Source organism: Electrophorus electricus, chromosome 26, assembly GCF_013358815.1.
Source record: "Electrophorus electricus isolate fEleEle1 chromosome 26, fEleEle1.pri, whole genome shotgun sequence".
In the NCBI taxonomy this organism is placed as follows: domain Eukaryota; kingdom Metazoa; phylum Chordata; class Actinopteri; order Gymnotiformes; family Gymnotidae; genus Electrophorus; species Electrophorus electricus.
The window spans coordinates 738,178-760,142 of NC_049560.1; the positions used below are offsets into that span (position 1 = coordinate 738,178).

A 21,965-nucleotide genomic window follows, 5' to 3' on the forward strand; every position below is an offset into this window, starting at 1 on the left:
ACAGAGAAGAGGGAAAAGTCACCAAAGTCAAAAGAAATACCCCCCACCCTCCCCCAACCCCTCTACTCCAAATGCAATCACGTGGCCTAATTTTTATTTTTATTTATTTATTTTAAAACTTTTTTTTTTAAAAACAAATTTATTACATGGAAAGTGAAAAAGAAACTCAAAATCCTTAACAACGAAATGTTTAAGAAAGGCACAGAGCAAGGCATACAATTAAAATAACTGAAATCTGAGTTTGGTTTGTACTGTGTGTGCAATGTTGGAACGCATCATGCCTCATCTACAGGTCTGTTTAAAAAAACGTCGTTTTCCGCTCTAAGACCTGTACTATTTGCAAATATCCAGACACAGACAACATATAGACAGTAGCGGTTATACACACCGTCTCTAGTAAGAATTGGAATTTAAAGAAACTTTATGTGTTCTGACTTTTTGGCTCATAATTTGGCATTAAACGTGATTTGGTAATAAACATATCCTTTTTTGGTCCTTAAACTAATCGTTTTTATCTGTGCATCTTCAACTCAGGTCTCATTGTAACGGGAATAAAAAACATTTTGAACAGTAACGGCAAAACAGACGTCATGTGACCTTCTTAAAAAATAAGATAAAGTCGATTGACCAGTAGGTGGCAGACCTTGCCCACTTTTAATGCTCAAGGGGCCATCTCATTCAGTAAGTGTAACACGCTGTACAAATATGGGGGAAATTGGGTTGTTCAACGGTTAACTTGAATGCATGTTAAATATAACGTAAGCAACATTAAAAAAAAAATCATATTTCATGAAAATAATGGGCTTTTCAGAATCCAACCATCACCAGTCACCAACAACTGGGGTTTTTTGGTGGTAAAGTGACAAATGAGATTACGGACGCAAAATGAAACGAATCCACTGTGCAGAAGGAAATTCTCATTGCCTTCATATGTTGTTCAGCTCTTGGAGTGTCTGATCCAGAACTTGATGCATGCCAAGGTTTTCTTCTTTGGCACTTGCTAATTTTTCTACAAAAAAGAAAAAAAAAGAGACATTTTTATAACCGTTTTGTAATATTTTGGTGTGAATATTAGCTTTTTTGGGTACATGTTTACATTTCACTGACGTACACCCAATTGCTTGTATGTGTCCATGAGCACTGACCCAACATGCATGCAGAGCTGTAGTTTAATTACACAATTAACTACACTGTTAATTGCACACAGCATGCAAAATAAGATACAATACTATTTAGGGCTTAGTGCATAGAAGGTGATGTAAACCAAAGGTGTAAATCTTACACTGCATGTGACAAAAAAACAAAACAAAAAAACAACACATTATAAGGTGCAGCATTAATGTTATATATACACGCAAAACAGGGAAAACAAGGTGGGTTCTCCTAATCAAACCAGTGCATGTCTTTTGTTTTGTTTTTTTCTGGTAACTCAAAATATAAACTCTCACCTTTGTTGACTTTCAAAAGACATATAAATAGTACACCTGATCCAAAAGCTTTGTAGACCTTATGTGATACATCAAAAGTACGAATAATCATTTGTAGTAATAAAATAGTGGAAAAAAAAACCATTTCTTATATCATAGAAACAATATGTATGAATTTTTTTTTTCCTGATAAGTATTGCAATATTTATGAAATAAATTTTGTGAAGTAACAATGGCAAGCAATAAATGACTGATTACAACTAGAAAGGTTTTCATTTTCACATCACTGGGGAAATACAGACTCTAACCACAATGTGCTACTTCTTAAATCAGCACAAAACATCGAAATTTTACAGTAACTCCTTACAGCAATGCCGTGCTCTGACGTTTCTGAGGGATAATGAATGAGAATAAGTGGCGGAGTAGGAAAAGAGAGCTTTTATTGAAACTGAGGTTTCCATTGCCTTGTGAGACCGCAGTACGACAGACTTCAGGAAAGAAGTGTTATTCCAGCCAGCAAAGAGCACAGCAGGGCAGGAGAGAGAAGAGCGGCTACAGGGAGGTCATATCGTTGAGGGCATGGTCCAGCTCCTCTGAGATGGCCTTGTATTTCAGCTTCTGAGCATAGAGTTCATCTGGAAACGCCAAGGCAGAGACGCGGAGAAGCAGAGCAAAGGGCAGGGCAGACGAAAAGAGGGAGAGAAGAAGGAATGAACAGATCAGGGAAAATACTCAGAAATAAAACCCAGAGCCACAGAAGGTCATGAAAAAAAGGTAACTGGCAAGCTCACGGAGCTGCCGTTTATCCTCCACGTCCTTAAGCAAATCACGCAGACGTGAGTAACGGCCTGCTTGTCAAATTCCCATCCTATATGCTCAGGTTGCTTTTGCTAAGCATATATACTTTACATAGGCAATGCAAAGTAAAGTTTCTCACAGGAAACTGTACTCGACTTCCAGCAAACTGACAGCGGACATTCCCCATTTCTCTTGAGGCTAGAGCAATGCAGGGCCTGCCTCAGTTGTTTCGGTATACTCAGAATACAGTGTACTGCCATCTCAAGAAGTGGTCCAAGCTGGTGAAATACAAAACTCTTGACAACTCCCAAAACCGTTTAAAACAAAATGGTGCCCTTGACTTCAAACCCTTTTGACTGATATAGGAAAACAGGACAACTGAATATATTACTGGATATCTGAATTTGTGAGCAAATAATACTCAACAGGAAAAGATTCTGTATGCATGTACATATTTAAACATGCAAGTCTGAGTGTGATTTCTCAACAAAGTAACACCTTGTGGTACACTATAATACAATAATAATAATAATAATAATAATAATAATAATATTTATTATTCATCAATACCCCTGTACCAAACAGTTTAAAATCAAAATAAACCTCTAACATTGTTGGGTAAATTCCTCTTTTTAAAGAAAGGTGACCACAATCCGCGAACATGTTCATTACCTTCCAGGTCATCGATGGATTTTTCCAGTTTGGCCACTGTTCTCTCTGCAAACTCCGCTCGAGTCTCGGCCTGCGCACACACAGTGGGGAGGGAAGTGATGTAACATGGAGCCAGCCTGGACACCACGCCCTCCTGCTCGCTGACCAGTACCCAGGTGCCATACCTCCTTCAGTTTGTCACTGAGAACCTTGATCTCCTCCTCGTACTTGTCTTCCTTTTCTGAATACTGAAAGAGAGGGAAGTGATAACTCAGCGTTCATTTAACAGGTTTTCACTCTGATGTTACTTATCTGCAAATGCAGTATTTATCATGTTTTACTGTTTGGAAAGTTTACACTACAGTTCTGAAACTGACAAAAAAAAAAAAAGGTTTTGATGTGGACAAATTCAGGAACCTTTTAAGTCTTTGTTTGTATGCCCTGTTAACCTTAATCTGTGGTAAGGAGATTCATAGTTGCACTGTGGTGTTCACTACAGATCCTGTCTTCAATAAGAGAAGGGAATTTCTGTTAGGATGATGGAATATAGTTGATTTATCTTACTTTCTCTGCCTGAGCTTCTAGTGACTTGAGGTTGTTGGTTACATTCTTCAGCTCCTCTTCGAGATCGCTAACCTTGCTGTAGGGAACCAAAGGGAGAGAACCACAGTGTTATAGCCAACACGGTCACGAACGCCTACTCCTTCAGCGCATTTCGCCACGCATTACGTCTAAGAAAGGCGGGGGGGGGGGGGCGATGGGGACACTTGCCACTCAGACACCTCGGCTCTCTCCTCCGCTCGTTCCAGTTCACCTTCGAGAATCACAAGCTTACGGGCCACCTGAGGCACAAAGAGCAGGGTTGCAGGATAAAAACCTCTGATACAGAACAGGCCCCAGGCTACAGTCCTGCATTTGACTACCACGGTTCGCTTTGGGAAGAAACTATTTCTGTAGTGATGCTTAAATGTGGTGCACACCATGTGTAAAGTAAGAAAGTAGCTTCAGTATTTTCTTTGGTGTGTCATGTTACAGTGTCATGCTTTGACGTGCTAAAAATGTCCAAAATGCTCCCTTTCAACAAAACACAAAAGCTTATTTGTCAGTTTTGGCTTCGACTGTCCAGGTGATACTGTCATGTGGAAATCATGCTCAGGTAAAAGTACTATCTACATGGTCAAATAGAAGTGAGGCGCTAGCTCCAAACGCACCTCCTCGTATTTGCGGTCGGCCTCCTCTGCGATGTGCTTGGCCTCCTTCAGCTGCATCTCCTGTATCTCCATTTTCTCCTCATCTTTCATGGCACGGTTCTCAATCACCTTCATGCCTCTGATGAACACGGGGTGACCATGATGTCAGTCAGTCAGACTTTGAAAGGAAGAGCTAATGACTTTCAGATTCCACATTCCCCTTTCAGATGGAGAAAATCTGGTTACCCCACAATCTGGAATATCTGAAGCCTCTGGCTTCTCCTAGATTTAACCAAACTGTTTTTATTATAGCTACATCAAAGCTCTGAGATCCTTCAAAGCACCAATGAGGTGATGTTAATGTTCTTCCACAAGTTAATGGGATTACAGAGCAGCGAGAGGTGACAGACTAGGACTAGGACTTTTATTAAAATAACTTTCATTTGGTTCCCATTCAGGACATTACATCAACAACAGATGTTTAACACAGTTCCTGTCTGTTTTTCAGACTTTAGATGGACAAGAAAAGGTGGTATTCGTTCCTGTGTCAATGAGCAGGGAGATGGTAAACGGTCCCACATACCTCTCGCTCTCGTCTGCTGCCTTCTCTGCCTCCTCCAGCTTCTGCAGGGCAGTGGTCAGCCTTTCCTGGGCCCGGTCCAGCTCCTCCTCCACCAGCTGGATCCTACGGTTCAGAGCGGCCACATCACCTTCAGCCTGTTGGCAGAGGGTCAGAGGTAATTGGTCAAGGGTCAGGCAGAGCAAAATCGACAGCAACGAGCATACTGTCTTGAGGAAAGAAAAGCAATTTTATTGTCCTGCATAGTGACTGGAAAGAATTTGTATGTAGAGACAGAACCAGCGGTATTAGATGAACATTTTAGCAATAAAGAATTTTTTTTTTTAAATCATCTTCAAAGTCTTTATCATCAAATCATGGTCAGTATGTAGGATTCTCTTTCAATATTGATGGGAAGACATGGACCTTCAGAATGTCCTTAGTAGTGCCGTATTGAGAATGAAAAAAACAAGGGCTCTCTTCATACGATACACAAGACAAAAAGAAAAGAGGAAAAATGTTCACACTCTGTAACTCCACCTGTTTTAGGAGATTCTGCCAAACAAAGCTTTGCCTCAGAACGTTCACAACACCATCTCTGTGGTAGTACTCTGTCCACAGCAACCTCCATGCCAACTCAAACAATTAGACACCATAATTACAAAAAAGTCACCATGGTGTATCTAACTAGACATATTGTTCATATATTCAAATCTGGCATCTGGATTATTAACAGCCCTTAAAAAAAGAAACTCCACGAAGCAGCTAGAAAAAACAGGGCCCTTGGGGAAACTAAAGTGATCCTTTTTTACAACCCATTGTGTCATAGGCCAACTATTCCAGCTTTGGGTGAGAAATCCTTCCATACTAAAAAATAAAATAAAATCTCTGAATTCTTGACCAAGTCTTTGTTTCTGTGGTTTGGGCAGCAAGTCCTAATGAAAAAGGCCTAAAAAATTCAACACTCAAACTCGAGGAAATTTGTGTACATAGTTAACCCAAAGAAAGCTAGCTAAAAAGGGCTAACAGGACAGAAACTGCAGAGGACTAAAGACTGTTTTGTATCTTATGGGCTGCAAGGTTATCCATAAAATCTGTACCATAATTTTCTTTACATTTTACATATATCTAATAAATCATAACTTTGTCAGCATTTTGCTCTAATGTGTATGTCCATTGATGCCACCTGACATGGGTGAATAGGTTTTGAATAAAAATAAAGGTTTTTTTTCCTGCTGGAAAATACTATCCATAATACTATAAAAATACTGAAAATGCTATACCATCCATCATGCCACTGAGACTACAAACATTCTATTCATGATTTTTCATGTTGGATTACATGATATCTGAATAAAGGGTCAAGATCATCCTCACTGGCAAACTCTCAAACCTTTGAGATTTACTTACTGGTGTAATATTTAAAAAAAAAAAATAATATTAAAGGTCTTCTGAATGTACTTGAACGCATGACCTCAAAAGATTAATATACCAATTATTAGACAATTATGAGGAATCCCGTGACAAAAGAGAGGAGGGAAAATACACACACACACACACACACACACACACACACACACACACACACACACACACACACACACACACACACACAGGAAACTGAGACACTCCACATCCTCTGACCTCTCTTTGACTTGCTCCACCATTTAAGAGGCAGAAAGCACTCCCACAGGCCACTGCCCTTCTGCAGTCATGGTGTTCCCTGGCTGCCTGGGAATGCATGCCATATATGGTAAAACCCAAACGCCTGTGGTGGACTGACAGGAAGATGCAAACGCAATCCGTCGACAAAGAAAAAAAAAAGAGAAATGACATGACTGGAGTATGAATGTGTGTCCTACAGGATATCAGCAGGACAGATTCCTCAAAAGACAAGTGGGCAACACTGATCAGTTTTGATGCAAAAGTGAATGTTATGTTATCTTAGCCTTGCCTGGAAATTTTAGTCGTCCACCTTAAATTGAATATGGCTCCACAGAGAGGTAGAGCTTGGACACAACCAGTCATTTCTTCCCTAGAACTTCTTAAATATCTAATATGGATTTTACAACAGTTGTTGATAGAATGATTTCCAACCAACATGAATGTTTCAGAACAGGATTCTATACTGTTTGAGTTTGGCCAAAACAAAACTGGCACATCTGAAACTATGTTTACAGAAACAGCAGGAATACCTCAGGAAAATGTCTTTAAAATTGGATATAGCTTCATAATACAGTATGACCAACATTCTTCAACCTATGAGCAGTGATGGGACTCGCAGTGAGTTGTAATGAGATGATGTTTCCTTTGTCCAAATGTGCTGTGCCTTTAAGAACTGAGCTTATGTAGAAATAATCCTAATGACTAGTCACAATTTAACGTTACTGTATTGAATGCTCATCAGGCACTAAGGCATAAAAGAGGACCGCATGCAAAGAAGGGATTTGAGCAGTCAGACGGTTGAGTATCCAGCACTGTGATGTTCTCCAATTCTACTCTTCTGAGAACATTCACATGGTGACCTTAAAGAGTGCAGTCACCTGAAGGCACTACCGAGAGCCCAAGATATTATTAGGTACTCTAAAGCATACAAGGTACAACTAGACTGTGAGCGTCTTTGTATTAGTCGAAATGCTGAGAAAATCATGCATTGTAAATGTGTTACATGGGAATGGAAACATATCAGATCGAGACACAGATGAAAGAGTCTAAAAAAATGTAATTTCCAATGGCCACTGCAGCCCAGTTTTAGTCTGAGTGCTAAAACCTACAGTATAAGAACCAGCTGATCATGAGTTATTTTGCATCCTAGGAAGAGGCACGGATGCTTGACGGGCATTAAATTATTTCCAAAGTGTAGTTTAATGGAAAGCAGAAGGCTCTGAACAAAGTGAACAATGCGGTTGTATGAACAGACCTTTCTTGTGGTACAATCATATGTGCTAGCACTGACCTAGCTGGCAAGTCCTGTTAAGATATCTGACAGGAAATGTATGTAAAAAGTCCTAATAAAATCATCATCTTCATTTTCAAACACTACAGCATTGCTGGTCCATATGTGAAGCCCATCCACCGAGAATCATGTATGTGATTCACTGCGACACATTTATAGATAGCATTTACACCATTCCTGACTGGCTCATGGGAAACATTTTTGAGCAATAACACAGCATTAGCGATAACTGCAAAAGAAATGTGGTTACACATAAAAATTAAAACAAAAAACAGCAGCCTTTTCAAGTAAAAATGAGGCAGAATAATTTCCTTCAACCCCATCCTGGCATGGAACTAATCATAAGTGACATATAATTACATCATAACTGGTAGTCATAATGACTACCTATGCCATTCTTGGAGGAATGTTCCAGAAAAGTGTTTAGCAAAGAGTCATCAATGTGACTGCCATGCTGAAAAATAAGCCTGACCGATGGAAAAAGGCAGATCACAGAGATCTCACAACTATATTATATATCATGGCCATCTGAAGGGGGACGTTCCTTTAAGCCCATGCCAGGTTCATGCCTATCGGTGTGGTCATCTCAGTACGAGCAGGGTCCACAGGAAGCGCAGATGTGGAGCAGAAACAACATCCTGATTCAGCTCCTCTGGGATGACGGTATTCCAGGATGGACCGAACACAGCTTACTGGTGTCGAGTTCCTCTCCTTTTATTTCACTGTTATGAACTGAACAACTTCAGGCCTTCAGGCCAAGAAAGCTTTAATCTAGATCACTGAAACCCTGGGCCTTGGGCTGTTCATTCCCTCAGATCTGCTAGTATCAAATCCACAAAGGCTTCTGGATCTGTTACTCAATTAGAGTGCTTACCCAACTTCAGCTCTACAAACATTAGACATTGCACATTCAGGGCACTTAACAGTCATTCAATTATAAAGGATAGGTTTCAGAAAGGGTGGAAGGGACTTTGAACTTAGCTTAGCATATCTTGGAATGTTAGACACTCTCACCACAACATATTGGGCTCCTAAAAACAGAATATTACAGACAACTTAGTGCTGCTGATCTGGAACCAGTTTTACTGTCAATGCTGCTATTTAACACGTTTACATGTATTAAGTTTAATATTTAAAACTTATTCCTGGACACTTTTTGACTAACAGAATACTGACTTAAAACACTACTTAATACCACTATAGAAAAGTTACTTCAATAACTACATGAACAAACAACCGATCATCAACGACGCCTTAGGACCGACGATGGGGGATGGGCTATCCTGTCTTCATGCGGCTGAGGGATAGAGTACGTGCACTTCAGATTGTGCGATGAAACCATAATGTCTCGTTTTCTTAACAAACACAGGCACCAGAAGAACATCTGAAATGCTGAAACAATATTCTGCCTCGAGCATTGTAGATTTCATAATATAAATCGAACGTTTCATTCAAAGTGATAATTCGAGTCTACAAATAGTGAAACGCTAGTTTTGGGTGGCGTGACTGCAGAATTTAAGAGGATGTCCCTTGAAGAGTTTGACCAACGCCTTGAATTCAACAGCCTGAAATTGCATGTTTGCTCACTTACTGCCAGACATTTACGAAGCTATTAAATGATATATTGGAAGGGTCCAGATAATTAATGTGGTAGTTTCATCGGGAATGTTGGATACAACATATGCGTCTAATAATCAAGAGACTCGAGTTTATTCAGCGAAGAAAAAGGAAGTAGACGTTTTGCTCACTTTCTCCCGAAGTTCCCGTTCGTTGTCCAGCTCTCTTTGTAAAACTAGGGCACGGTCTTCTGCGTCGTCAGCTTGCTGTTGCAAACTTTGGATTTTTCTCTTAACGGCATCCAGGGACGTTACACCTGCCATTTTACAATTTTTGTTTCTAAAAATGTAACTTTACGTAAAATACTAACAAACACTTTTGTGTATTCTACGTGTAAGAGCCTGAAAAATAAATAAATCAGTCTATAAAAATATAATCCTTAAAATTTAGTTAAATACGCCTTTTTGATAAACGAGTGCAAACAAAAAGTGTAAACCGACAAAAATAGACTATCCACAAATTTCCCAGATGGGTTGGGAGTTAAATTCCGGCTGAACAGAGTACAAAAGTTACAAACTATGGAGCTACTGAAAGGAAACTATTCCTTTCTCCTGGAATTCTTTGGAATGTTCCGTATGAGTGCGTTGTGCGGCCCCGGCGCTCAGTCATAAAATAAGGTGGGAGAGGCAGAACCTCTGGAAAACGTTAGAGCCAAATCGTCCAATGGCGTGAAAAAGCGAGATCCAGATGAGGTCACGATTTGTAGCTGGGGCGGAGTGAGTGTGGATTATGTGTTGCTTACAAAATAAGTTTAGTTTAGACGTAACTAAAATAACTTTCTTTGTACACCGATTAGGTCACGCTTTGTCCATTTTTATTGAACCAACTATATTGTTAAATATAAGTAACAAACTAAGGCAAACAATGGAGATTTTCTTTGTTATAAATGTTGTAAAGCTCAATCTGATGACGTAGATGCTACTTTTTGTAAAACTGCTATTTCTGGAGGTGTTCTGCCTCAGCCTAACCGAATCTGCGGAAAAGACGCAATAAAAGCGTAAGACGATTCGATAAGAAGCTTCAAGTGGCTATATAGGTCACGAGAGGTAAGTCCGAGGCACGCATCTCTGATAAGGAGGCCACTAGACAGTCAGCAGTGATTTTAGTAGTCCTGAAAGTGTGGCCTTTGCGTTTGCTTGGCCGCATTCTTAGAATTCCAGGGCTGCTGGTCAGGAATTGGAGCCAAGTCTACCCCCTCCCAACCCCCTTGTACCACAGGTTTATCAGTAACAGGCATACCAAAGAAAAAAAAAAAAAAAAAACTCTTATTCATCCCCCAGTCAGAATTCCTACCTTCTTCCCGCCTGCTTTGCAGTTGTGAATTCAGATGTATAATTAGTTTATGGTTTCTCCTAATGCAGGACATGTGGCATGGTAGTCTAGAACAGACTTCCAGGGCAAAGTTCCAAGGAAAGTACTGCAAACATCAGTCTTGTTCTAGGCGGCCTTGCTACAGTTTTACCCTGAACCGTAGCACACAGAGGGACTTGATAGCAGGGCTGCTGTTCAGAGACCACACAGACATTTTTGGAATTGTGCTGTTTACACATGTGATTTCTTGATATATTTGGGTATGTTTCGATATAAATATAAGTCTGGATTATTTACTCTGGCAGGACATTTTGGAGCTGTTAGAACAGTCTTATTGGTTCACCATGCAATGAGAGTGATCAGCAACTGAAGCTCTCTGCCACACAGGTGTACCATCATCATATAAACAAGGATTTGTGATTTGTATGTGGTGTACTTATGTTCACCACACTGAGTGGTATTTTTCTAACTAGGTCTATTTGAAAATCTTTTTTTGTTGTTGTTATTATCATTGTGACACATTAATGTGAGACTCTGAACATTCGCTGATCACGACTGTAGACACAAGGCCTTCATATATCTCTTTGGCTCCAACATTTCTAATCAAAGGTTTTGGAACACTTGAACACCCTCCACCCCCAGCCTCATACACATGGAATGATGTTTGTGTAAACACCATTCCGTGGTCTGATTAAAGCCAGCCTGTCCTATGAGAAAAGGTGCTGGGGTGATTCGGAGGCCCATCTTCAGCGAGTGGAGGACAGGAATGTGCCACGTTCATTGCATCTGAGGATCCGATAGGTCTGATCAAAGCCTGCTCCCAGCTGGCACTGTGAGCCCTTTCACTGATTTACCCACTGAGCCTGAAAACAGGTGGAAGTCATTCACTTTCACCTGGGCCTCACACAGGCTTTGATTCACCTCCTTACATGTTCATAGATGGGGCTGCAGTCATGAGCAGTTCAGCATAATGTGGGCTAGACAGTGGCATTTACTCATGTGGCTTATGGAAAATGATTGCCTCAGCTCATTTGATCTCTTCCTTGACTTAAATGGTTTGCTCTGCTTATTGGCTCATTGGTTTGATGCTATTTGAATTATATTATGAGTTTGATCAATTGCTTTCCAAGAGCTATATTAGTAAACCCGCCTAATAGCGTGGCTTCGGGGGGAAGGTGGTTTTTGCAGGTCTAATGTAGGATCTATTCAGACGTCTATTTTCCGCTAGTAAATGTTTGATGTATTTTGCCCTGCTCTAGGAGGGCATCTCACTCACATCAGCAGCTTTCTTCTCAGAAAGTTCCAGTTTCTCCTGGGCGTCTTTCAGAGCCTCGGAGTACTTGTCCAGTTCGTCCTCTGTCTGCTTCAGTTTCTTCTGCAGGCTGACCAGCTCATCATCCAGCTGGGAAACACACCAAGAGGAGCACACGTAATGTCAGCCTGGAGGCCACTGAAAACAAGTCTATAGAGTGTTTCTAAGTATTTATTTTACTGCTGTTTGTATAACATGTTGTAGCACACATGGCCGTTGGGAAAATTAGAAAAGCTTTTTCTTATACTATACAATTTGTTGCATATTGAATTAAAGAATGAACCAGAAAACTAAAATTAAGGAAAACTGTAATATCGGTTGACCTGTTATTACAAATATGTATAAGCAATACATGAAAGGATTAAATCACTAATGGTAGCCAACAGCATACAAAGACCAGACGTATCACATGTATATTCCCTGGCTTGGTAGCTGATAACAGGCTTAAATTTAGTGCAGGCTCCTGCCAGTGGGCTAAATGTTGACCTACACACTGCTTATCTGTGTCTAATCAGAGTGACAGTGCTCCTGTGGCTAATCTTCCAGGATTCCAGGCTACCCAAGATTTTAGTAATCCACAGCAAAGTATGGGACTGGTGCTGAGTAGTTAAGGCTGATTAGTTCATGTTGGAAGTCTCAAAATCACAGAATACTCTAGCATGTCTCGAACTACTTTAATGCCTTGCATAGAGTTCACTCCATTTTGTTATTGGTAAGGGGTATACTTTGTTTTTGTTTGTTTTATGTGCTGTATTACAGTCTGAATAACACAGTAAAAATAAACTTGCTATAAAATCAGAGATGTAAGAGCATAAAGAAGTTCAGTACTGGTGTGTAAGAGGTCGAACAAAGTTCAGTGCTCATCCATGTCAGCCTCTCTAGGAGCTACTCAGTCTGGAGTAACACTGGAGCAACACTACATGACACCCCTTAGTTTAATCCAACAATGTGTTATGCTTCCTTAGAAGTGGCTCTTTTTCTCTCACACACTCGCTGTCTCTTTCTGTCTCCGTACCTGCTTGCATCTCTCCTCAGCTGCTTTCTGTTCCGTCTCTGCCTGCTCTGCCCTGTCGATGGCGTTCTCCTTGTCCAACTTCAACATCTGCATCTTCTTCTTGATGGCCTCCATGGTAGCAACACGAACTTTCAGGTGAGCCGAGAAATGAAGCAGGAGTTTAGAGCTGACACTCAGCAGTTCTTCTGACTCCACAGAATGTTCAGGAAGAGGGAGACAGAGAGAGGGAGAGAGACAGAGAGTGAGAGAGACAGAGGAGTAGATGTAGACTGAGACCTGAATCGAATCACAGCGCGGAATGTGTGGAGCCCTGCTGGAGTCAGTAGTAAACTCCCTCCCTCCCTATGCTCCCCTCTGCCATCCCCAACACCCTATCAGCCAACTTGGACAAAGGAATGGCTTGGACCACAAGCACTTGAAGCTGCTTGAGACACTTGTCCTTATTTGGGCCTGCTGCATTTTGGTTAAAAATGAGAGAGAGAGCAAGAGAGAGAGCAAGAGAGAGAGCAAGAGAGAGAGCGAGAGAGAGAGAGAGAGAATGGGACCTAGAAGGAGTGTGAGAGAGTTTGAACATGCTTCCAAATTTAACCCCATGATCGAACTTTAGAGTGCAAATGTGTAGGACAACATGCACAGGGAGAAACATATAATAAACAACCGTTTAGGTTGGTCATAAACAAAGAGGGCTATGCAGGGATCCCAGAGGGTTGATGTCACATAGCATTATTTTCCTCTGCATTAATGGCCTTTGCATTAAAACAGGCGATAAGAGAATCAGTTCACTTTTTAATATATCACAGTGGATGGTCTTTCTCAAAGTAATTTCCTAAACACCTTGGATATGCTCAGTCCCCTAAAGAGCAGACCTGTCTTGTATTTGGACAGCGAATGGCCGGGGGGGTATTGGCACCGAAGGTTGGAGATGAAGTGTAGAATGTCACACCATTCACCGCTGACAGTCAGCTCGTGTAAGTGCCACAGGAGAAAAGAATACACACTGAGTCACCGTTAGCTGACAGTGCCAAATTTCCCATAAGCATCATAGAGCCACAGTCAACTGTTAAAGTCTTTAAAGGAACGCTCCTCCAGCTACCCAAGTACTTAAATTCATATGATGACAGCAGTTGTGAAATCAACAATTAAAAAATTGAATAATCGCAGTAATTTTCTATACTTCAAATGTCACTTTCCTTTATTCTTACTCATGCCACCCGGTTCATTTCACATAAATGGAGGCTGGCGTGAGCACGCAGAAACTGTATCGGCCTCGGCACCTTTTAAGGGTAATACACTCGCAGTCCACAGTGGGTGTGGCACTCAAGCTTCTGGCTTTGGTCCTCACGTCTGCTCCCAGCAGTGAGTCACTGTGCTCAGCACCTGGCTGAGAGAAGCTGCCCCCGAACACCTGTGTCTCCACCCGCCACCCCTGAGCACCTCCGCCCTTCTACTGTGCCTTGCCACCAACCGCCCTCTAGCCACAGGTGTTCTGGAAATGACCTAGTCATCTTCCCTGGGAGAAGGAAACATGTGCTGTAGTGTACAGGTCTCGGGATGACTCCTGACCTGCCCGTCAGGAAAGCTGAGCTCATGGGTGAGTGTCTGTGTGATATATTGTACAAGGAGTTAAAGTTCCTCTGGGATGAACTGGGATTGGTCGGCCTAGATTTGTAAACTATATATATAAAAACACACATATATGGGATGTGTATGGTTTCTAATTAGGTGAGGTTAGGGTTATTGTGGATGATGTAAGCATGTAAACAAAATTACTGTATAACAAACTACCTGTAGTGTGTGATAAGTGAGTGATAAAATATATATGTAGAATTAAGCATGTGTAGAGCTTCTGGCTTTCTAAGAAGTAAAGACTCCGATGATACTGACAACCCAGGCACTTAAGTAAGCAGCACTAAACATTAACTCACAACACAAATATTAACTGAGTCTTTGATGGCTCCAAGAAAACATACACACCCAAAGCTCTTCATAACTACTCAAATAGTAGCTTATGTATAACTGTTCTGCCTGTGAGAGAGAGGCGCATGTCAAAGGAAGAAGTGGATTGCAGCTGGCGATAAGACAAGAGGCAGAAGCAGGGAGAGTGACTTACATACTACTCCAACGAGTCAACTAAAGCTCCTCCCACAGGAAACCATAGCTCAGTCAGCATGCCCTTTTATGGTAAAAATTCCCCCAAACGCTGGCTGGGTGGCTTGTTGGTTAGGATGAAATGGAGTTTGAAGCAACAAGAGCCATGGGAAACATAGCAGAGACAAACTGCACTCACACAGACAGTGAATTGGCAGAAATTATGAACATAGTGAAAAACACAAATAATAATTCAACTAAACAAACAACAGCAGCAATAATCTTTTAATGGATTTCATTGTTCTCTAATGATAAACTTGCAAATGCTGACAGAGTAGAAATAAGATATTTGGAACTGAGAGCATTTTGAGGCATCGTGGCGTCCCCGTTCCTTTCTTGCATTGTAGAAAGGAAAAACTTGACAGGTCAGAAAAAGGATGACACAGATCGCTCTCACCAGTGGTCAATATGTACACACCTGCCCTTTTCCCTACTAGTACTGTTTTTGTTATTGCTTGTTTCTTTTGTTCTTTTGTTTTTAAGCATTTTGCTTACATGATTAAGCTAAAATGCTTAGATAAAACTAAAATCATACGTTCAGTTATAGTTCTTCCTCTCACCTTTTTTGGTCTTGTGTCTTCTGAGCTCCCCACATGTTTCAGACTAATCTAAAAATGATCTTTAAAAGGCTTAAGAATATTTTTTTTTTCAATCTATGCACCTCTAGTAAGTCTATTCAGACCCTTTGTAATGACACAGTTAAGCTCTAGTGCTTCTTTACAGAAGGACAACAGAAGACAAACCATATAGAAGGGCAACAGGAGAACCTTGGAGAATCTTACAGAAGGAGAACTTTGCAGTAGGACAACCTCTCTACCAGCCACCTCTCAGGTAGAGTTTCCAAGCGGAAGTCATTCTTCACTAAAAGGCACATTAGGGCCTGATTGGAGTTTGCCAAAAGACCCTTGAACAACTCTCAAACCAAGAGAAGCAAGCTGTTCTGGTCTGATGAAATGAAGAATGAGCTATTTGACTACAATTCCCAGCACCGTGTTTGAAGGAAACCACGATGTCAAACACTCTGGTGGCTGCATTCCGCAGTGGAGATGTTTCTCTGTGAAAGAGCCTGGGAGAGTAGTCAGGACAGAGAGAATGATGAATGTGGAAAAATACAGAGCAACTCTACGTGAAGACCTTATCCAGAGGGTTTACATTCAGCAAGTCAATGACCTGAGGCATACTGTCAAGGAGTGAAAAGTCTGAGAACTTATGTCAATGGACTATTTCAATTTTTTATTTTAAAAATATTTACAAGACATTCCAAAAACCTGCTTTTGCTTTGTCATTTTGAGGTATTGTGTGTGGACAGATGAGAAAAAAAAATTAGTCTGGCACCAAAATAAACTCGAAAAGGTCTGAACACTTTCCCTATGCACTATGCATATTTAAGTTATTTTAAGGTATATTTAAGTTATTTTAACTCAGCATCCACATTATGAACATTGTTCTTATTTAGGAACGTGTAATTAGTGGTGGTGTAGGAAGTGCAGATTTCTTTTTGTAATATTAGTATGTTTTGTTGTATTACTAAAATTAAATTCAATTAACTGTTAAAAGTTTAATTTTCCCCTTGGCCAAGATAAATATAGTAAAAATTATAAATGTATAAATTATAAATTATAAAATTTGGGTCCATGAAAAGATATCGCATTGGGCCCCAATGAAAAAACAAAACAAAACAAGTACCCTTTGTTACTGCTCTTGTATTCCTCCCGTATAGTGCTGCTGACAATAGGCATTGGTTCTGAGCTGTGGACGGTTAGGCTGTGAGGTGCAGGTCTGCTTTAATAGGGGAATTGGCAAATATCCTCTGACTGTGATCAGGAAAGGGCGGATATACAGCACATCTCATGTACTCACATGGCTTGTGCTTTTTTTTCTTCCTGAATTTCAGCTTTTACATTCAGGAAGATGACTTATGGCTCTCCAGTGTAAAATAAACCATTGTAAGTATTCATTTGCACCTCTGGTAGTTAAACATCCTCATGCTAAGAGGTGATAGGCTGCAGCTATGTTAGTGGTGTGATACGCCTCCTTCAGCGTTGATGGGACATGTAGTACTTGGGGATTGGTGCCAATGTGTTTTTTATTGTGTACATAATATGCAACAGGACTTTGCTGTCATCTTGGAAGGGCATGCCATGTGTAATGTGTAATGGGCGGTGGATGTATGGGTATTAGTGTTCGTTTTTGTAGGTTGGTGTACTTTTTTGCGCTAGTTATGAGATGAATAGAACAAGAATACGATCAGAAGCACTGGAGTCAATTCGTCCTCTGGGACCTTCTACACAGACTAAAGAATATTACAGTGAAAGGTCGCCGTGCACGAACCGGCACAGCCTGGATCAGCTGCCGGCAGCACCCTCTGGTGTCCAACAATAATATAAGATTAAATTCGGTGTCTAAATGGACGATGGTAAAAAGTATCAAATCACGCAGCATGAAATTGCTGATGACCTAAGAACTCACTTATTGTTTCCTCTTATATACTCAATAAGGGAATATCAGTGAATATACTTAGAAAAAGGTACAGATATCTAATGACATCTGTTCGAAGGGAGCGAACTCAAGAGAAAGTGCGCTATTCCTAAAGCGCTAATACCAGCGATAATAGGCTTTGAGACAATTTCTCCTTGACACTTAAACTCGGTCAGGCATGCAGTGATGCCACCACCTAGTAGTATATTCCTTTTGTAAGAAAGAAGAAAGAAAGAAAAAAAAATATTCAAAATGATTGTTATTCTTGTTTTCTGGTGTGTGAGTGTGTGTGTGTGTGTGTGTGTGTGTGTGTGTGTGTGTGTGTGTGTGCGTGCGTGCGTGCGTGCGTGTGTTTGTGTGTGTGTGCGTGCGTGTATGCGTGTGTGTGCGTGCGTGTGTGTGTGTGTGTGTGTGTGTGTGTGTGTGCGTGCGTGCGTGTGTGTGTGTGTCTGTGTCTCTGTGTGTGTGTGTGTGTGTTTGTGTGTGTGTGTGCGTGCGTGTGCGTGCGTGTGTGTGTTTGTGTGTGTGTGTGTGTGTGTGCGTGCGTGTGTGCGTGCGTGTATGCGTGTGTGTGCGTGCGTGTGTGTGTGTGTGTGTGTGTGTTAGTGTGTTCTCTTTGTAGCCAAACAGTAGCATTCAGTAAAGCCAACAGAGGGAGCACTGACACTGAAAATGAGATCTTTTGTAACCGCTAGATTCCTGCCACTGTCTTCAGAAGTTAATTTTGCTTAAAGAAAGTTCCAGATGTCTGATGATCTCTTTAGTGCTTAGACGATGGTCAGTGTGAGAGTGAATGGTTGAGTAAGTGATGTAATTAATAGTGAATTAATGATATTATGGCCCCGTAATATTACATTCTGTTCAATAATCTTTTCATTTCAAAAGGTAGCTTCATCAAGCATATTCCCCATATACTTTGGATTTGTCTGCAGGAGGAATGAAACAGACCTGCCGTCACAATATATCTGTTTTAATCAAAGTTAACCAACTTCTGTTTAAGCAAGTTCTAAATGCAAACAAATACTCTGGGCACAAACTAGCTGTTTCAAGTTCAACTAAAGTTTCTCCATCCTCTTGGTACATGGAAATAGTACCTTGCAAAGCAGCCTGCAGTAACTCGTGAACGTGGGCGCCCACAGAGGAGGGAGAGTTACTGCAGGTCCAAGAGCATGAACGCTGCATGCACCGGAACTGTGGCATGGACACCGCACTGCCCTGCACTGCAGTGAGTCTCATTCACACTGAGGGCACCTCTCCACTTTATCACCAAGCGTGGCAACGACCCTAAAGCACCCCAGTGAGCTCATGGTTCTACAGTTCTCCAGAGCTGAAGCAGAGTGCGCTGCAAAGTTCAAAGCCCCCCACCCCCCACCCACCCACCCCGACTGGAGAATCAATCCTTCTACCGTGTTGTCAGTATTCAAGCAACAAAGCTGTGAAAATATCCTGCTTGTGTTTCCAAGGGATCGGCTGCTGTATAAGAGATGCTGTGACAGCGGAGGATGCCGGGGAGCCTTTGGGGCACCCTGACCTCAGCAGCGACAAGGGGGGGATATTTGTGGAGGTGGCAACTTGCCAGTAACAATAGGACTTGAGGATAGTCTGATGGCTTGTGCGGTGAAAGGAAGGAAGGGGAAGGTTGAGTCCGCTCCCTCCCAAGCGTTGCTGCCGGGGAAGGAGGCGTTGAGAAACACGGCTCTCAGTGGTGGAGGCAGGAGAACCTGCCACACTCAAGCCCAGAGGGAAGTGATTCCATCTGGGTTTTTACTTTCATGTGCAAGACACATGCACACACGAGGCCGCACATAAACGCGTGTGCACCATGACTTCAGCCTGCCTGATCTCCATATCTCTCCTCGTCCACGCAAGCATATGCACGGAAAACACGTACTCACATTCTGGCAAAGCTGAAGGACCCAGTTCAAGAGGTCTCTACATGCATACTAAGCAAAATTCCTTTTTCTATTCTGCAGTTTGTTGGTCACATACTACTTATTGCTTAATCCCCTCTTCTCTTCTTTCTTTTTGCATTGTTTTTACTTAATGTAGATCTGCTCATTTCAGCGTTTCATTAGCTGTTTCGGATTTTGACCAGGACATGCTCAGGATGAAGCCCGCTGAAGGCCTGGGGCCTGAATCAGGCTGCCCTTTGTGTGTTTCAGATGAAGGCATGTGTCATGAGCCATGAGAAACATTTGGCAGAACAGATGTGGCATTTCTAACAGATGAGGCTTTCTGCTGGGGTTGGTGGAGGTGGGGGCCACGGTAAGAATATCACACAAACGTCACATAACTCACAGGCCCTCACTGACAAGCATGTGCTGGGAAACACTTCCCCTGGCCTGCACAGGGGTGACCACACACTTTTTCAGTTTTTTTTTCTGATGGTGTAACTGGTCTAAGAACTGCTCACAGCACTAAAATGGGTAACTATTACACTAGTAACCACCACCCGAATTATAAAGTGCATCCTCCTGGAGATCTCTTCTTGGGATTCCAGTTGTGAGTGTAAATGTTTTCTGCTGCTCTTATTAGGGTAATGGTGTGGGGATACCAAGGGCAGTGTGCCTTTGGACTTATACAAGTGTTTCTCATTATAGGCCAGCTGTTTAAGAACTCTCAAATACTCCTTGGTTTCTATAACCATGAGAGATCAGCAGGCTGCCCTAGATTCTAAACAGTTGTTTCCTAAAGTGGCACCCTATAGCTTGTGCCTATACACCACAAAGACTATACAGTAATGTATTGGTTAAGCTTTGTGAGTCTGAACAGTGAAAGTCAGCACTCTGAAGTTTTGCCAGAATGTGACAGGCTTCCTCTGGAAGGCTTAGTAACCGTGTGAGAATGGGGAATGACTCTGGGTTTGTTTTAGTAAGTGTAAACCTGTGAGAACATGTTAAATTTTATTTTTCAGGTACAATAACCATTTGAGTAATAAATGGTGCTCTCAAGGTCTGTTATAGAGAAAGAATGTGTACATCCAAAATGTATAGCTAGATGCAGGGTGTCACATGAATAAGAACAATCTACTCTCATACATGCTTAATGTTTCTAAAAGATTGTTTCAATTTCAGTTGCAGGAAAATATCACCATTATATAAAGGCATCTTAAAAAAACATCCCCTTTAAGATAAAAGTTAGGTAATAACTAGTTATATTTACTAAGTTATATTTACATAGTTATGTTTACTTATTTATTTGTACTCCGTGTGCTGATAGATGTTTGAAATACGGTGTCGCAGGGCAGATACAGATAGTCCAGTAAAAGGTCACTTGACTCATTATATCTTTTGACGTAACACAAATTTACTACGCAATGTTTTAGGTTACTGTAGCTGCCTCTGTTTACATGTTGTCATAATTAGTCCCTCCCAGCTTCCATGTTCCGTGTGTTCCGTGTCTTGTGCATTTTAGTTCCATGCCATAGTTACGTTTTCTCCGCCCCTCGTTTGATTGCTCACCCCTGTCCCTCGTTTCTACTTCGTTTCGTTCATGTATTTGAGCCCTGCCTTGTTGCCTTAGTCTTGGCTGTTCATTGTTTCTTTGAATCCGTGCGTTTATGTGTTTGGTGAATGTTTTTGAAAGCCTGTCTTTTTCAAACCCTTCGTTTGTTAGCTTGTTATGTTATGTTGTTTGCCTTCGTGTGTTTTTGGTTGTTTGTATTTGTATCCACGTACTCTCCGTGTTGGCTCTATGACCCTGGACTGCTATAACGAATCTGACTTTGGATTTGCCCCTAATAAATCTCGCTCTTTTCTGCACATGCGTCCGCCTCCTCACCACTCACCGTTACACATGTTCAGTTTGCCTACTGACGGTTTAAAACTGCACTAGGCTTGGGTATCTTTTTTTTAATTTACGTGATACTTAATGGACTGCTGTCACCCAAGCCTAAACGTTTAATGCTGAAATACAAACACTCCTATAGGCCTAGACTTCATTATGCCAAGATGGTATGCCAAGTAACAATTTCTGTGCATTAATCTGTCAATAAGAGAGAAACGGCTCTCTCTTACTGACACAGACACTGTTAGACTCAGTGTTGAAGCTCTTATATTTTACTGTCATAACTAATGTACAAGAAAGTAATATGTGTGCAGGACACACTCATTGCCAAGTTCTGATACTGATTGTGCATGTGAGGTCCTCTGAGAAAACCAGGATTGTCAGGGCATGCCCCGGGGGGTTGCAGGCAGACACTGTTTCACCATTCACAGCTGCCACCAGCATTAGAGCTCTCGTCCGCAGGGAAGGAGCCTTGCACTGCCAACATTTCAAAATGGAAGAAGGCAGACATCATGTTCATACCTTTCCATGTGAGACTCATGTTTGCACCCTGTTTGTTATAACCGGGTACCTTGGTCATTTTGAGAGGAGCACGCAAAATTGTTTGAGAAGCTCTTCTGCTTCAGCTGCAGGGAGTCTGAACCTCAAAGATTCAAAGGTTCAAGCAGATGGCTTCTATTTGTTCCACTTCCAAATATTTGTGATTAGCACTGAGAG

General features: G+C 41.5%; 1 protein-coding gene across 4 annotated transcripts; it reads right to left on the reverse strand.

The window, feature by feature from the left end:
- Positions 1-228: 228 nt before the first annotated feature.
- tpm4a (tropomyosin 4a) lies at positions 229-13,195 on the reverse strand. 4 transcript variants are annotated; one of them, XM_027005456.2, is made up of 9 exons: positions 12,837-13,195; positions 11,786-11,911; positions 4,650-4,783; positions 4,088-4,205; positions 3,648-3,718; positions 3,441-3,516; positions 3,062-3,124; positions 2,898-2,967; positions 229-1,009 (listed from the first exon to the last, which is right to left on the reverse strand). In XM_027005456.2, the coding sequence occupies exons 1-9, from the start codon at positions 12,948-12,950 to the stop codon at positions 927-929; spliced, it is 855 nt and encodes a 284-aa protein (XP_026861257.1). In that variant the 5' UTR covers positions 12,951-13,195; the 3' UTR covers positions 229-926. The 4 variants fall into 4 exon arrangements, with proteins under 4 accessions (XP_026861257.1, XP_026861259.1, XP_026861256.1 ...); XM_027005455.2 differs by lacking the exon at positions 229-1,009 and adding an exon at positions 1,851-2,062 and having other exon boundaries at positions 12,837-13,193; XM_027005458.2 differs by lacking the exons at positions 11,786-11,911; positions 12,837-13,195 and adding an exon at positions 9,330-9,773.
- Positions 13,196-21,965: the final 8,770 nt, after the last annotated feature.